Source organism: Eschrichtius robustus, chromosome 16 (assembly GCF_028021215.1).
Source record: "Eschrichtius robustus isolate mEscRob2 chromosome 16, mEscRob2.pri, whole genome shotgun sequence".
In the NCBI taxonomy this organism is placed as follows: Eukaryota; Metazoa; Chordata; class Mammalia; order Artiodactyla; family Eschrichtiidae; genus Eschrichtius; species Eschrichtius robustus.
Genome location: NC_090839.1, coordinates 34,842,783 through 34,859,285, shown reverse-complemented (window position 1 = coordinate 34,859,285; position 16,503 = coordinate 34,842,783). Strand labels below are relative to the sequence as shown.

At 41.2% G+C, this 16,503-nt stretch overlaps 1 protein-coding gene across 2 annotated transcripts; it reads left to right on the top strand.

Annotated features, from left to right (window-relative positions):
• Window positions 1–7: 7 nt before the first annotated feature.
• On the top strand, window positions 8–10,371 carry TRMT6 (tRNA methyltransferase 6 non-catalytic subunit). 2 transcript variants are annotated; one of them, XM_068524509.1, is made up of 11 exons: window positions 8–311; window positions 2,855–2,982; window positions 4,450–4,559; window positions 5,112–5,203; window positions 5,334–5,417; window positions 5,683–5,807; window positions 6,577–6,935; window positions 7,330–7,415; window positions 8,065–8,167; window positions 8,270–8,356; window positions 9,656–10,371. In XM_068524509.1, exons 1-11 carry the CDS (start codon window positions 184–186, stop codon window positions 9,863–9,865), a joined length of 1,512 nt encoding a protein of 503 aa, XP_068380610.1. In that variant the 5' UTR covers window positions 8–183; the 3' UTR covers window positions 9,866–10,371. The 2 variants fall into 2 exon arrangements, with proteins under 2 accessions (XP_068380610.1, XP_068380611.1); XM_068524510.1 differs by lacking the exons at window positions 2,855–2,982; window positions 4,450–4,559 and having other exon boundaries at window positions 228–311.
• The last annotated feature ends 6,132 nt before the right edge of the window (window positions 10,372–16,503 follow it).

Genomic DNA, 16,503 nt, shown 5'->3' with positions numbered 1-16,503 from the left:
TGTCCTGAGGTTCTTACCAGAAAGCGGAAGCGGCGCGCAGCACGTGGGGGCGGTGCCGGTCGGAGGGCTTTGAGTCTTCTTGGTTTGTGGGAGGTGAGGCTGCTAGCGGCTACAGCCTAGGGCCAGGGGCAGAGCGCGGGGAACTGGAGAGACGCTGCGGAGCTTGGAGACCGGCTGAGCGTCATGGAGGGCTCTGAGGAGCAAGCAGGCCCACGGCCACCGCATCCCGGGGACCACCGCATCCGCGACGGCGACTTCGTGGTGCTGAAACGGGAAGATGTGTTTAAAGCAGTGCAAGTCCAGCGGAGAAAGTAAGTCAGGTCGCTGGCCTTAGGGGTTCTCCGCCCCCATCTTCTGGACACCCTCTCCCAACAGGGTTCCATTCTTGGATTCCCAATCCATTCTGGATTCCCAGTCCTCTCTCTCGTCATCTCCTCTCGGATCTTCCCACAGAGGCCTTTGCCCCCAGAATCCCATCCTCGGCTCTCGAGATCTCCCTCACTCCTCTGTCTTCCTACAGAACCCCCCTCCGTGATCTCATACTGGCCCTCTATCTTAAGCATCTCACTTACTCTTTCCACGGTCCTTTTCCCATTCTTGGCCCTCAGGTGCTCCGCCCCTCTCTCCAGGCCCCCACCCCACCCCCTGTCCTGGGGTTCTTTCCCCAGGTTTTGAGTTCTTCTCTCCTGTCTTCTCACAGAACCCACCCTTCACCCTCTAGTCTCATTCTTGCCTCCCAGAGCCCCCCTCATCACAACTTTATTTTGTATTCTTGAAACCAATGCTTTTTTCTTTTCAGAATTTCTGATTAGAAATGTGTAAAGTGCTAATACTAATTATTTAGGCTTTTTAATTGAAGTATAGCAGTGCAGCAAAGTCCTTAGGTTATACGTTCGATGAACGATTCCATGTGCAGGTGAACCTTTGGTTTTTCCTTCTCGTATTGTCCTTTTAAGTTGCTTTATCGTGAGATGTGGTTGTTTGAGTGTGCTTCTTACAAATTTGCTCTTTTAGATAAGAGCTTTTCGTTCCCAAGGAGACGGACAGTAACATCTTTATTTCTAAAAAGTATTCTTTAGACATTTATTTTGAAACACTTTTCAACAGTTTTCTTGGCAGAAGCCATAGCATTAGTTTCCATTTTGTTTAGAAAATGACTCTTTGAGCTCAACTACATCCCAGGCCAGACTCTCCCTTCACTCTTTTCTCGGGGCTGCACTCATCTGGTTGAGCAGAAGCAATCCTGCCTCTGTGAGCAGACTCTGCACATCCCCCTCTTCCCCAAGGAAGGTGTGGCTCCATGTCCTTCTGACTGGGTCCCACTTTCCTGACTAGGGCAGTGACCTCCTGTCAGGCCAATCAGTTTGAGTGACACACCCTTCTTTGCATATCAGACCAGCTGCCAGAGGGTAAACCCAACCCAGCTCAGACACAGTGTTTTGCTAGCACTGGGCTACTCAAAGGATGAGGCAGGGGAGGGTACACATCTGGGCTGAGCTGAGTTTCAGCTTCTCTGAGGGGATTTATGTCAGCAAATATTTAGAGTGTCTGTTATGTGTTAATCACTGAGGACCCAGCAAAGAGCAAGAATTGGCCCTGCCTGGATACTTAGGATCTTGGAGAAATTCACTCAGGTGGTTCAAGTAAGGAGACTTAATGAAGATGTGACACATACACATACAGAGATGTGACAAGGTGTAGAGAACCAGTAGAGACTGGTGATGCATCCAAGGGTCTAGAATTGTGGGACGCCTTCAGCAAGGGAGCCTGTGTGATGTGGTCTGTGCATTCTGTCATGGTCGGCCTCTTGGGGCACAGAGAAAGAAAGAGAAGGTGTAGGATGGGGCATAAAGAAAGTTAACCAGTGTACATCTTTCAGAATTCAGAGTTCTGTTGATATGGGCCATGTCCTGAAGCTAAGCAGGGCTTCCCGAGATCCATTTGTTCTTTGCTGGATAGACCGTGTGGTGCAGTGGAAAGAACCAGTCTTTTAGGTCAGGCAGACTTGGATTTGGATCCCAGCTCCTACTGTGTAACTGAATCTTGGGCAAGACACTTTTCCCTCAGTTTCAAGTTTGCTCATCTGGAAAGAGCTGTGTCCCAGGATTACATAATTGAGAATTAACTCAAAAAGTATGAAACACCTGGCACATACTACCTAACCCCTGATTGACACTCAGTGGGTGTTAGTTTTTGTCTTTTGAAAGGAAAGTTTTTTGTTTTTGTGGGATTTCCCTTTTAAATTGTAAGAAGATAAAAATCTGGGTAATGGGAAAAGCTAAGATTGCCTGGGCCTCAGTAGAGCCTCATCAGTGTTAGGCACTGTTTACAAATGTGTAGATTGTCAATAATGTTCATATGTATATATCATTTGCTTTTCCTGGATGATTTTCAAAGAAAATGGCCAGTTAGGCCAGGGAATTTGTTAAATCCCTGTCATCCCAATGATTGTTCAGTTTTGAGATTTTCTTGTGTAAGTTACAAGAGGCGTCACAGTGTGTGTCTCAGTGGCATGGCAATCTTGCTACTCAGGAAATCCAAAGTCTGCGAGTTCGGACATCCTGTCAAACAGTGCAAATTGGAGCCAGACCAATGCCTCAGAAGAGGAATGTCTTCTGTCTTTGTTTCTCATTCCAAATTCAGTGTTTTTGTGGCTTCTTTATTAATTTTGTGCAGTGTTTTATGTTTCTGGCCCCAACCCGATCCTCTCTAGTTCATTTGTCGGTTCATGGTCAGAGATAATGCTGCTGATCATCCTTTAGAGAGACTGATTATGAAATAACCTAGGTTGAACGAATCGTTCCTGTACTGAATACAAATGAGATTCAGCTAATTGATTGCATTTCTTCCCCAGAAAAGTAACTTTTGAAAAACAGTGGTTCTATCTGGATAACGTCATTGGCCATAGTTATGGAACCACATTTGAAGTTACCAGTGGAGGAAGTCTTCAGCCTAAGAAGAAGAAGGAAGAGCCTACTTCAGGTGCACTGTACTACTTAGGATGTATGAAATAGATGCTCTTGAGCTGGCTACTCAGAAACCTGTCAACTCGAATTAATTCTAGAATGCTAGCCCAGGCTGTCCCCAAAGAAATCTAAACTCATAATCTAAGAACTGTAGCTTGGTGGAATGAATTAGGGTCTGCCTTTGGCTTTGAGATACCTGGGTTCTGACTCCTGCCCATCATTAACCAGGTCTTCGACCTTGGGCCAGGTATTTGATGCCATGAATCCTTGCAGCTTCATTGTAAGAGTGGGTGTGGAGCCCTGTTGGTGTCTAGAAGTTACCAGCTCTTGAGGTAGTTAGCATATAGGGTAAGGATAAGAGATCTGGCTTTGAATTCAACTGACTAGGTTTAAGTTCCAGCTTCATCATTTACTTTGTAACCTTGACCTAGTTATTTAGTTTCTCTAAGTTTTATATTCTCATCGGTAAAATAGGGCCATAAACATGTTTAATGCCCAAGCTGTAGTGAGTGTTCAATCATATGACACATAGGAAGTTCTTAACAGTGCTTTGCCTGTTAGAGTAACGACCCCATAATTTTAGTATTATTGCTAATTAAAATTAAATACTTAAATTTTTATCAAAATAAATGTGCTTAAATATTTTATTAATAAAATTAAAATACTTAATTATTAAAATTAAATAATTAAAACACTATTGAAGTTCTGGTTCAAACCAGTTTATTAAATACCTTTAAATCAACATTCATGTTTTTATTAAGCACCAGATATGTTCCAGACATGATTAAGCAGTGCAATTTCAGCAGTTCCTTAGATAGACTATCCCATAAAATTTATTTAGCAGTGGGGGACACCAAAAATAAGCAAACAGCATAATTTCAGGTGGTGATGTGTGCGGTGCAGATGATAAAGCAGGGAGGTGTACTGAAGGCTGATTGAAAGATGTGAAACTTGGCTGAGATGGTGAGCTCAGCCCTGAGTGATGGAAAGGATCCACCCACTTGGAGATGTCACAAGAGCATTCCAGACAGAGGGAGCAGCAAGAGCCAAAGCCCCGCATTGAGACCATGCTGCTGTGTCTAAGGAACAGAAAGAAGGGCAATGTGGCTGAGTACAGGGGTTGAGAAATGAGCCCTGGAAAGGTAGCCAGGGGCCAGGTCATATACAACCTTGCGGATCATCTTTGAAGTGCTACTGGAAACCACTGTGGTTTTGTGCGTTGGAATAGATGAGCCAATTTGCATTTTAAAAAGAGAACTTTGGTGTCAGGTAGATTGTAAGGGGACAAGAGCAGGAACAAGAATATGAGTGAGTGGCTTGGAGTAGTCGTGACAAGAAAGGATAGTGGATTGGGGTGGGGGCAGTGGAACTGGAAGGCCAGATTTAAGTGGCTGATGGGCTGGATGTGGATACGAACTTAGAATAGGAAAGATTTTTAAATAGTTTCAGATCATACATGTCATAGAGCAATTTTCTTCCTTAGAGACCAAAGAAGCGGGCACTGATAATCGAAATATAATTGATGATGGGAAATCTCAGAAACTTACTCAAGATGACATAAAAGCTTTAAAGGACAAAGGCATTAAAGGCGAGGTAAAATTCAAAGGATTTTTTGTTTTGTTTTCATTTGGTATTTAGGAAATTGCTTGCATTTTAAAGCAGACTTCTCCTAAGGTAAAATGTAAAAATACTGTACACTTCTGTTAAAAATAGCTTGAAGTGTATATTGCAATTCAGTATATCAAAGATTTTGTTTCTTATAGGCAGGAATGTAAGTGAATGACATTACTAATAGTGTTAGCAAAAGGGAATTTGATAATTTAGTGCATCTCAGAGCTTAACTTTGTTCATTTTCATTAATGTTTTCAGCCAGTGTCTTCAGGACTGACAGTTTTCTTTACCTCTTTTCTCCCTTTATTGTATATATCTGTTCTTTTACTTTGATTTAAATGGAGTTTAAAGTACTTACATTTTAATACAAATTCTAGATAGAGTATAAAAATACAGAGTTCACCCATTTGGACTTCTGTGGAAAAGGGCCTGGAGAATCAGACCTTTGGATACATTCTGGGGTAAGAAACCTTTGAAGTTATCTGTGCTGTGAAAATAAAGTTTCAGGAAATCTGCTTGCTCCTTTTCTTATAGGAAATAGTTCAGCAATTAATTGAAAATAGTACAACATTCCGAGACAAGACAGAATTTGCTCAAGATAAATATATAAAAAAGAAGAAAAAGAAGTAAGTAATTTTTGTTTTAAAAAAAATGAAAATATTAAATCTTTTTATAGATTTATGAAATATATTATTAAAAATAAAATATTTTTAAACTAGCTTTTTAAAACTGATGTTCTGTTTTTCCTTCCCCCAGATATGAAGCCATGATTACTGTTGTGAAGCCATCCACCCGCATTCTTTCAGTTATGTATTATGCAAGAGAACCTGGAAAAATTAAGTACGCTTTGTTTCCTTTCAAAAGTATAATTGGGGGAAAGTATATCTTTAAGAAAGTCATGATTTTAAGTAAAATGAAAATCTTGCTCATCTGCATAAAGTGTCCTCCTACTTCATAAATTGTAAGTCCTTTTTTACTATTGCCTCCAAAGCAATCAATAATCTTATCAACAACATTTTTATGAAACAAACAAAACTTGAAAAATTATGATTAAAATAGCAGACTTTGCTTAGCTATAAATGAATGAATCATTTTTTTTCCTTAGCCACATGAGATACGATACACTAGCCCAGATGCTGACATTGGGAAATATCCGTGCTGGCAATAAAATGATTGTGATGGAAACATGTGCAGGCTTGGTGCTGGGTGCAATGATGGAACGAATGGGAGGTAAGATTTAAGGTTTTCAAGTTCATTAAAACCCTACCATAATTTGAGTCGAGGGGTCTAAAATATTCAAACTCATGGAAAGTGAGGTTGAGTTACTGGAAGCGAATGAAATGACTTGGGTGTGCCTGCACAGCTCCAGTCTCTGGGACCTTCCTCCGTAGCCCACATCTCCCAGCCTGAGCTGTGCTGGCACTCCCGACGCAGTGTCCTTTCCAGCTTCTGTGTCAGTGGAGATGGTTCTGAAGCCTGTGACTGGCTAGGACCTCCAGGACCGTGATTTCAGTTAAACTCTTGGATAGCTGGTGCTCATTTTATTGGCCTGAATTGAGAGTATAGGGTGGGAAGAATACTAGGGATGTATTCTGTACTAGAAGAGTACAACGCAGCCTGATTTAACTGCCCTTTTTATGACCCCATTGACGATAAGAACTTTTAACTGCCCTGTTTAAAGATTGGACTTGGGGGATGCTGAGAACCAATCACCAATCATGTGACATACAAAATTTGTATGATCACAGGGTTTTACTGTAGTGTCAAGGGGGGTACACTTCTTTAAGACTTCCTGTGTACCTGTTTAGAATTATGTTACCCCCATTGGGAATACGCATGGACTCCAGATGGACCCCCAGAGGAGGTGCATCACCTTCAACCTCTGAACAGCGTAAAGCAGAGAGACCTTCAGTCTCCTTACTGTGGAGTACCCCGAGGGTTGTTGCATAGTCTAGAGCCGCCTCCATTGAGCAGATATTTGTTTCTTTTGTCTGTTCAGGTTTTGGCTCCATTATTCAGCTGTACCCTGGAGGTGGACCTGTTCGGGCAGCAACAGCATGTTTTGGATTTCCAAAATCTTTCCTCAGTGGTCTTTATGAATTCCCCCTCAACCAAGTGGACAGTCTCTTAAATGGAACACTTTCTGCTGAGATGTTATCTTCAGAGCCAAAAGACAGTGCTTCGGTTGAAGAAAGTAATGGCACACTGGAGGAAAAACAGACTTCAGAGCAAGAGAACGAAGACAGCATGCCAGAGGCCCCAGAGAGCAATCACCCAGAAGAACAAGAAACAATGGAAATTGTATCTCAAGATCCAGACTCTAAGGAGCCTAAAGAGAGAGGAAACAAAAAAGATTATGTAAGAATGTTAAGAGTTCCCACTACCCTCAATATCTTCCTCAGGGCTTCATTTAACTTCATGTAAGCCCTGAGATTTGATTTGGCTTTGGAGCATCAGCTCCCAAGATAACAGATATCAAAACAGACAGAGAAAAAGTGTGTGTGAGTGTACACACGTGTGATTTAATCTTTGGGGTGGAGCTTTAGGATACAGAGGCATTGTAGAGGTGGCTGCATGGTGGTTTTATAACCAAAGGGCTCTCTTATGTGTTTTCAGCTTCCTTATAAATGATCTCCTTCTGTTGCCTTAGTCCAAGTTGATAAATATTGTTAAAATGTTTTGACAGACCAGTGTTTCCATAAACCCGACTGAATGACCTCAGTATGTTGGTATCTTATTTTTCTTCTTGAAGATTCAGGAAAAGCAGAGGAGACAAGAAGAGCAGAAGAAAAGACATTTAGAAGCTGCTGCTCTGCTGAGTGAAAGAAACGCAGACGGGTGTGTTGATGAAAGAACACAGGCGACATCTTGATGCTCGTGGGCTCTGCTTCAAGCAGATTAGTGTTCTCTGTCTGCTTGTCTATTTTGGTTGTAGTGAGGGCAAACATGATGATTCTCTCTTGGGTTTTTAAAGAAAGGAGGCTGCATCTGGCAGAGATGGGAAATTGATTATGCTGATTTCAGAGTTTTAGAAGAAATTGAAATTTCTCCAATGATGGCACATCAGATTGGGCTGTGTAGTCCCGCTAGGTGCAGGTTGGGGGGCATTCCAGTTGATGTGATACTGCCTAAGGGCATGGGCTAAGGAAAACCTGACAGGAAAGGCAGATTCAGGTATCTGCAAAGCCAGTATTACAATGTTGGATTTGCTTCCAGATTTTTTTTTAAATCAAGACTGTCATTAGAGTTGCCAACTCTAAGTTGGCCACTTAGAGTTGCCAAGCACCACGAGAGTTTATAATCCAGTTTGTGTTTCCTAGAAAGTAATAGCTCGTGATTTTATTGTTGGAATCTCTAGAATGTTGTATTTAAAGTGCTTCCTTGTGTGAGTCATGCAAATAAATACGTGATATTTTAAATGCATTTTAAAACCTATGCTCTGCTTTGGGGACATAGAGAAATAATTTGTCTAACATTTTCCTTGCAGTTTAATTGTAGCTAGTCGTTTCCATCCCACTCCACTGCTGCTGTCTTTGCTGGACTTTGTGGCTCCTTCAAGGCCGTTCGTGGTCTACTGTCAATATAAAGAGGTAATACTGAAACAGAGTGGACAGGAATTCTTGCATCTGAATGTTGTTTCTCAAATTGCACCCTCAAAATAATTATTAACAAAACTCTGTTTATGCCTTTAGCCTCTGTTGGAATGCTACACAAAACTGCGGGAAAGAGGAGGGGTCATCAATCTCAGGCTGTCTGAAACCTGGCTCAGAAATTACCAGGTATGTGTTCTCACAGCCAGTCCCTGGGAGCTGCTCTCCTGGGTCGCTGGCTCTGCACAGTAGTGCCAGAAGCTGCTAAATAGGGATCTCCCTGTTTCTATCTATAGAGATGAAAGAGTCTCACGTCTGTAACTCAGAGAAAGTGCCCTGACCTTTCCTGACCCTTTTTTTCTTTTTTCACGTCATGGTCTATTACTCAGATACCTGAGTCCAGAGACATTTAAAATGCAAACGACTGTGGTTTGAGATCACTGTAGAGGGAATAACTGATAATAGCAAAATCCCTAGGCTGACAAGAAAGTGACCCTTTCCTTTCTGCTGGGATGTCTTTGCAGCAAGTGTTCGAGAGTTCCTGGTGGGCTCCGTGTCAGTTCAGGTCCTCTGGAATGTATATGTGAAGATAGAATTAAAAGTGTAAGAGAAATGCCTGTGAAAGATAAGAGGGAGCGGGATTAGGCAGGGAGAGCTGTCAGACCGTGATACAGGTCTGATGCCTGTGACAAGTGGGAGGAACGATGGGAGGGGAGGAAGGGCATGCAGTGCTGCTCTGAGAAAGTCTCAGCCAGGATGACGAGGAACCCCAGAGCAAAAATTGCCCATTAAAGGAGTTCTGTGTTGGACAGAAATGGTCCAGTTGTGGTACCCATGCTCAGTTATCAACTTGGAATAGCCTCTCTGGGTGTGAATCTCAAAGAAGCAGCAGCTAGAGGCTTTCTGTTGCTTCAGCTCACAGCCAGTTCCCTCTTAGAGATCTGGGGGTGCACCTCCATGGCTGTCACAGGCCCTGCCCTGCTTCCTGGACATCTTACTTAATCCAGGACACTCTGCAGACCTGGGAAACCCTGTGCTTCATGGTAGTCATCTTATTTAGCTCTGGGAACAGGAGAGAAGAATTTTTGACAGAATTAATAGAGTGTTGGAGAAGGAAGGCTCTGGGTATATGTCCAGTAGCTACTTCTCCATGGACCCAGCTCCACTGTTGACCATGAAGAAAGAGGGAGAAAACCAGGCCCAGAGCACTACACAAACCAGTTGCCCTTTCACCACCAGAAACTTGCTTCAGGTTTAAAAGAAATGGTTTCAGTTTTATATTTCAAAAGAAAATCACTTAAACGAATTTCTGCGCTTTTATCTGCACTGTCATGTGAAAGATGGACCTCCTTAGGAATTGGTCTGGTTAAATTGGTCGCTCTTCAGGCGAATCTGTGTCGTTTAAATTCTCATTTCTGGCATGTGTATTGTTAACATGGCTTTATCTGCTTAGGAAAACATGAATGTCTGTCTTTCTGTCTTGATTAGGTTTTGCCAGATCGAAGTCATCCCAAACTACTGATGAGTGGAGGTGGGGGGTACCTTCTCTCAGGCTTCACTGTTGCCATGGACAACCTTAAAGCAGACCCCAGTCTCAAATCCAGCACCAGCACTTTAGAATTACACAAGACTGAAGAGCCAGCAGCTAAAAAACGGAAGTGCCCAGAGTCTGACTCAACCTTTCAAAAATTGCTCTGATTTTTGTTCTCAGACATTATGCAGTTAGTAAGTAAGCTTTAAATGCCATTACTAATTGTGTTTTCATATCCTAAGAATGAGAACATGTCTATACCCCTGTTCGTGGGAAGGACAAGTAAGCCTTTTGTCCACCTCTGACACAGATTGGTTCCGTCTGTCAAAACCTCGAGCCAGAATATGCAAGCCTGGGGTAAGCAGTAGACTGGTATATGGCCAATTGTGTTTATTTCACAAAAATCTTCTTAAGTACTTTTAGTGCTCTGCGCAAATATCTTGAGAATTTAGAGATCAAAGAAATATATTTATACAAAACTTTGTTTATATGTTAAGCCAAGTGGAATAACACACCATCAGTGAAACTTGAGTACTGAAACGAAGGAATCTGTGGAAGAAATTTCCTCTGTTCATTATGTTCTCTTCAACCTAAGCAATATGAATGTGTGTGAGACTTACAGTACCAAAAATGTCCACCCTTTTCCCTCCAGTGGAATAAACTTTAAAAAATTTTATATTCTATTATTTTAATAGTTGATGACGTAGAAAAGCTCTGAGTATTTATTTTACTGCTGTTTTTGTCAGTAGAAAGGTGTTATAGGGTACTTTTTTGAATTAATTTGCCAGTCCTCTCATTCTTTGTTCCAAATAAAGTGACTAGAATTTTTGTGTACTATTAAAGGAAACAAATGGTTTTTTCCCTCCCCAGAGACTTATGGAGATAGATAGATACATGTATATGGATGTTGGTATATGTGCATACATACATATATTTATATGTGCACACACATCCACATGGAGACAGAGAGAACACACTGTCCATATGAACTGTAACAAAGTTTAGTGCAGGGCTTAGACCAGTCCTCATAGCATTAGTGTCACTCCTTGTCAAATGTATTTTAAAGTGCCTTTTTTTGGTGATTATTAATGCTGGTTTGTTGAGCTCTGGCATGACTAGGTGGTTAGCCTTTCTAAGCTCTGAAACAGTGTAATTAAATTATTTGGTCATCTGCAGCCAAGAAAAGTGTTTAGAGGAAGCCACGGCTCTTGCCCATTGAGAGTCTGAGTCTTGCTCACTAAACATGCTCATCGTGTGTATTGTTCATGTTGTTATAGAATAGATGCAGATCATCCAGCAAGGAGCATATCAGAAGAAAAAAAAGAAATTGCTTTTTCCTAATAGCATGTACTATTCTAAAAATGGCCAGTGTGATAACCAACAACTACAGTTCTGATTCCTTTTTCTTAAAACAATTGCTTTTAAAGAATAAAAGCATTTCCTACTATGATCCGTCTGACTTACATGAATGATGCTGTCAGTGATGCCGCATTCATTGGCTTTCAGCTGATTGTGACACATGGTCTTTGTAAGAAAACATGCCTGGATTGGCATGTCACTGAACGTGTCCTTGCAGACAGTTGTCACTCAACATGCAACCAGTCAAGTTTGGTCAAAGAGAACACAATATATGCACAGACTAGATTCAGTAGTGGCTGGTCTCCACTGGTCACTGTTGTTAGAACCATCTCCTACTTGAAACTCAACCAGTTTTCAAGTCCCATCTCATTCCATTCAGTGTGGGGGTCTGCACTGCCAAGGCCCTGTGCACCCATATAGCTGCCCCTGGAGTTGACTTGTGGACTTTTGCACCAGGTTAACTCAGAGTTAACCTTTACTTGTTATGTTTTCTCATTCATGTAATTTACTTCATCTTTGAGTACTGATGATTTAATTCAGTGGTTTGAAAATTTAGTGTGCACCAGAATCCCCTGGGGGGCTTATTAAAACACAGATTGCTGGGCTCCACTGAGTTTCTAAGTATTAAGTCTGCGATGGGGCAGGAAATTTGCATTTCTAAGTTTCCAGGTGACACTAGTGCTGCTGGACCGGGACCCACTCCTTGAGAAACACTTCTGTGTATACACACACATCAAGAGTGTCTTGTTTATAAACTGGATATCCACCTTTGGAGCAGATGAGTGGGTAATTCTATGACTACTAGACATCCAGTCACCAGGAGAGCTATGTGAAATAGGACTTTAATGAGTGGCCATCAAAAAGTAAAGACAAAATCATTATGTAATGTCCATCTTACTTCTCCATTGGATTAGGGTACTTGGAAATATACAGTGGTGCCAGTTAGAAGATTTTTTAGCATAGAGGTACATTAAAATTGTATGAAGTTTTATTGAGTTGTAATTGACATATAACATTGTGTGAATTTAAGGTGTTCAGTGTGTTGATTTGACGCAGTTATATATTGCAGAATTATTACCACCATAGCATTAGCTAACACCTCCACCTGTGACATACCATTTGGGTTGGGGGCGAGAACATTAAAAATGTACTCTCTTAGCAACTTTCAGGTATATAATTGTGGTTAATTATAATCACTATGCTCTACGTTAAATCGCCGGAATGTATTCATCTTATAACTGAAAGTTTGTGCCTTGTGACCAGTATCTCCCCATTTCCCCCACCCCCCAACCCCTGGCAATCACCATTTTACTTTGTTTCTATGAGTTTGATTTTTTTAGATTCCACATATAAGTGACATCATACAGTATTTGTCTTTGGCTTATTTCACTTAGCATAATGCCCTCAGAGTCTATCCATGTTGTCACAAGTGGCAGGATTTCCCTCTTTCTCATGGCTGAATAATATTCCAATGTATATATATGCCACATCTTTATCCATTCATCTGTTGGTGGACACTTAGGTTGTTTCCATATCTTGTCTATTGTGAATAATGCTGCAATGAACACGGGAGTGCAAATATCTCTTCAAGATACTGATTTCATTTTCTTTGGATATATATTCACATACAAAAAGTCTACGTTTTTACACTCCCCCTACATTTTGTATTTTTGATGTTTTGTCTTTTTCATGTTGTGTGTCCATTAATAAATTATTGTAGTTATACTTATTTTTAATACTTTTGTCTTTATATGTGACTTACCCACCACTATTACAATATTAGTGTATTCTGAATTTAACTATATATTTTACCTTTGTCAGTGAATTTTATACTTTCATATGTTCTCATGTTACTAAATAGCTTATTAGTAGCTTTCATTTCAGCTTGAAAAACTCCCTTTAGCATTTCTTGTAAGGCTGATCTAGTGGTGATAAACTTCAGCTTTTGTTTGTCTGGAAAATTCTATCCTTCAATTCTGAAGGACAACTTTGCTGCATATAGTATTCTTGGTTGGCAGTTTTTTCTTTCAGTACTTTGAATATATCATCCCACTTGTTTCTGGCCTGTAAAGTTTCTGCTGAAAAATCTACTTGTAGTCTTATGGGGGTTCTCTTGTAGGTAACAAGTTGCTTTTCTCTTGTTGCTTTTAAGTCTCTCTCCTTGCCTTTAACTTTTGACAATTTAATCATAATGTGTGTCAGTATAGGTTCATCTTATTTGGTACTCTTTGAGTTTCCTTTATCTGGATGTCTGTTTTTTTTTTCTCCAAGTTAGGGAACTTTTCAGCCATTATTTATTTGAATAAGCTTTCTGCTCCTTTCTCTCTCTCTTCTCCTGGGACCTCTATAATGTGTATATTGGTCCACTTGATGGTGTCTCAGGTCTCCTGAGCTATGTTCACTCTTTTTCATTCATTTTTTCTTTTTGTTGCTCTGACGGGATGAAATCCACTGGACTGTCTTTGAGTTCATTGCTCCTTTCTTCTGTTTGATTGAGCCTGCTATGAACCCCTCTGTCGAATTTTTCAGTTTAGTTATTGTATTATTCAATATTCAATTATTCTGTTTGGTACTTTTATTTTCCATCTGTTTTGAAGTTCTCACTTTATTTATGAATTGCTCTCCTGACCTTGGTGGGCATCTTTATGACCATTATTTTGAACTCTATCAGGTAAATCACTTATCTCTTTCATTAAGATCTGTTTCTGGAGATTTTGCTTGTTCTTTTGTTTAGAACATATTCCTCTGTTTATTTTCCTTCACTCTCAGTCTTGGTGCCTGCACATTAGATACAATAGCCACCTCTCACAGTCTTGACAGAATGGTCTCATATAGGAGATAAACCTCATCAATTAGCCCAGTCTGAGCTCTTGGTTGTCTCTCAAGACTTTCTGATCTCCAAGCTACTTGAAGAGCAACTGATAAGCTGTTAAGTACCCCTGACTTTGTTCTTAGTGGCTCCCAGTAATTGAGGGTGTGCCAAGACCCATCAATATCCCAAAGGGGAGGATTGCTGTCACACCTAGATGCAGGCTGATAGAAGTGGATCCTCAGGCAGCAGCTGGGAAAGTATGTAGTTAAGCCCTTTCCAGGGAGAAACTAGGAGGTGAGCAATTTTGCCTGCTCCCTCTACACTGAACCCAGATGCATAGCTGCAGGGGGTGCTCCTGCACCCATATAAAAACTTCTTTGCTAAAGTCCTGTGGGACTCGTGAATGCAGTTCTCACTGGCTATTAGATTTGGGGTTCTATTCCTTGGGTGGCAGCTGGGGTGCCAGACATGTGTATAAGCTCCTTCCAGAGAGGTTGGCAATCGGATAATGTTGGGGCAAACCAGAGGTGGAAAGTAGGGAAAGTGCTCATAGACTCCCGTGGCCCTGGATCACAGCCAGTCCCTAAATGTGTGCTAAATTAGAAGCCTAGCGCTCAAGCAGCACCTTGTAAAGTGTGTAGTCACACGCTCAGGGAAAGGCTGGGAGATGGGTGTTGTTCTCTGCTACTTCTGCACTGAGCCCCGGGGGGTGGCCACAGCAGCAAGTGTTTGGTTGCCATTAAGAACTGCTACTTTGTTTGCTACAGTCCTGTGGGTCTCACGTACCTAAACCGCCTTGGCTTTCAGAGCTAGGTCTTTAGGAGGCCCATTCGTTCCTTGAGTGGGATTCTTAAATGTTGGGGTGCTATGTTGTGGTCCAAACCCTGTGCTCCTCAGGGAGCGGCTGGGAGTTGGGGTTGGCATTTCCCTCTCAACTGTACAATGCCGTGCCAAGGATGAAGTGGAGAGTGTCTCAGCCTCTCTTACTGGATTTGATGTGGCTTTTCTCATCTGTCTGATGTGTAGGAATCACTCAGGTAGTTTCTGGATTTCTCTCAGAGGGGATTGCTCTGTGTGTAGCTGTACATTTGGTGTATCCGAATGAGGGATGAGGGAGTTCAGGACCCTTCTATGTTGCCATCTTGGTCCCCTCTCTCATATGAAGCAGATCTTTTTTCTTTTTTTGGCCGCGCTGCACGGCTTGCGGTATCTTAATTCCCTGACCAGGGATCGAATCCAGGCCCCCTGCAGTGGAAGCTAGGAGCCCTAACCACTGGACCACCAGGGAATTCCCTCATATGAACCAGATCTTAATGGGTAATCATTCATTTATTGGTTGTATATGGAAAAGCCAAAAATATATTCTTTTTTAATATGTATAAACTTTTGAAGAAAAAGTAGGGCGTGTGCATTTTGTTTTAAAGCATTTGTTGTTGGAGATTGTCATGCTGAGTGAAATAAATCAGAGAAAGACAAATATCATATGATATTGCTTGTATGTGGAATCTAAGAAAATGGCACAGGTGAACTTGTTTGCAGGACAAGAGAGAGAGTCACAGACATAGGGGGCCAACTCATGGTTGCCAGGGGGGAAAAGGGCAAGGGGGAGTGAATTGGGAGATTAGGACGGACATATGCACACTACTATATATAAGGTGGATGACTAATAGGAACCTACTCTGTGGCACAGGGAACTCTACTTAGTGCTGTGTGGTGACCTATATGGGAAAAGAATCTAAAAAAGAGTGGCTTATATGTATATGTGTGACTGGTTCACTTTGCTGTGCAGCAGAAACTGGCACAACATTGTAAATCAACTATACTCCAGTAAAAATTAATTAAAAAAAATAAAGCATTGATTGTAAATATTACCATAGCAATAGTAAATACTAAGAAGCATGTCCTAAAAATCTGATTATTAAAATTCATGTTGTTCTAAATGGTCCTGATTTTGGACTCTATTTAACTAGTGCTAGAAAGGATCCAATTACATCTGATATCTTTACTAGAAATAGAATGTTGCCTCTGGGCTAATATTAATTTTTGTAAAATAAATTACAGATTTTTCTTGGCCTTATGTAATACAGGTCAGATGGCAAGAAATGTGAGTACCTGAAGAGCAACTGATAAGCTGTTAATTACCCCCATTAACATTTATTAGGCACCCACTGTTTTTTGACCCTTTCTGAGGAAGTGCAAAATCTTTGAAGCATAGGAAATTAATGTGATGTACTCCCCACCTCCTTTTATTTTTGCCTCTTACAGTTCATTAGTAACCTGGGCTTCTGGCATTTAAATGAGATATTAAAACAGGACTGGAAAGATTTAGACATTTCATTTTCACATTGCCAGAAGGTTAACAAGGTACTAAAGAAAACTTGTTTCAAAATGTGGGTGCCCTCAATATGTTGTATGTTGTTATCATTCTAAACCAGCACACTTGGAAAAAGAGAAATTAATCCAGAGGGTGGAGGAAGTGAGAGTGAAAAGTTGTTTGCCTTCTGGGAGTACTTTCCACAAACAAGTAAGTGTAAGTAAGGTGGCCTCTCACAGTTCTTTTCCATCACCTGTGAGTGACACAAAGTAGCTGTAAGGCGACAGACTCAAGGAATAGAGGAGACAAAAATAAGAAAG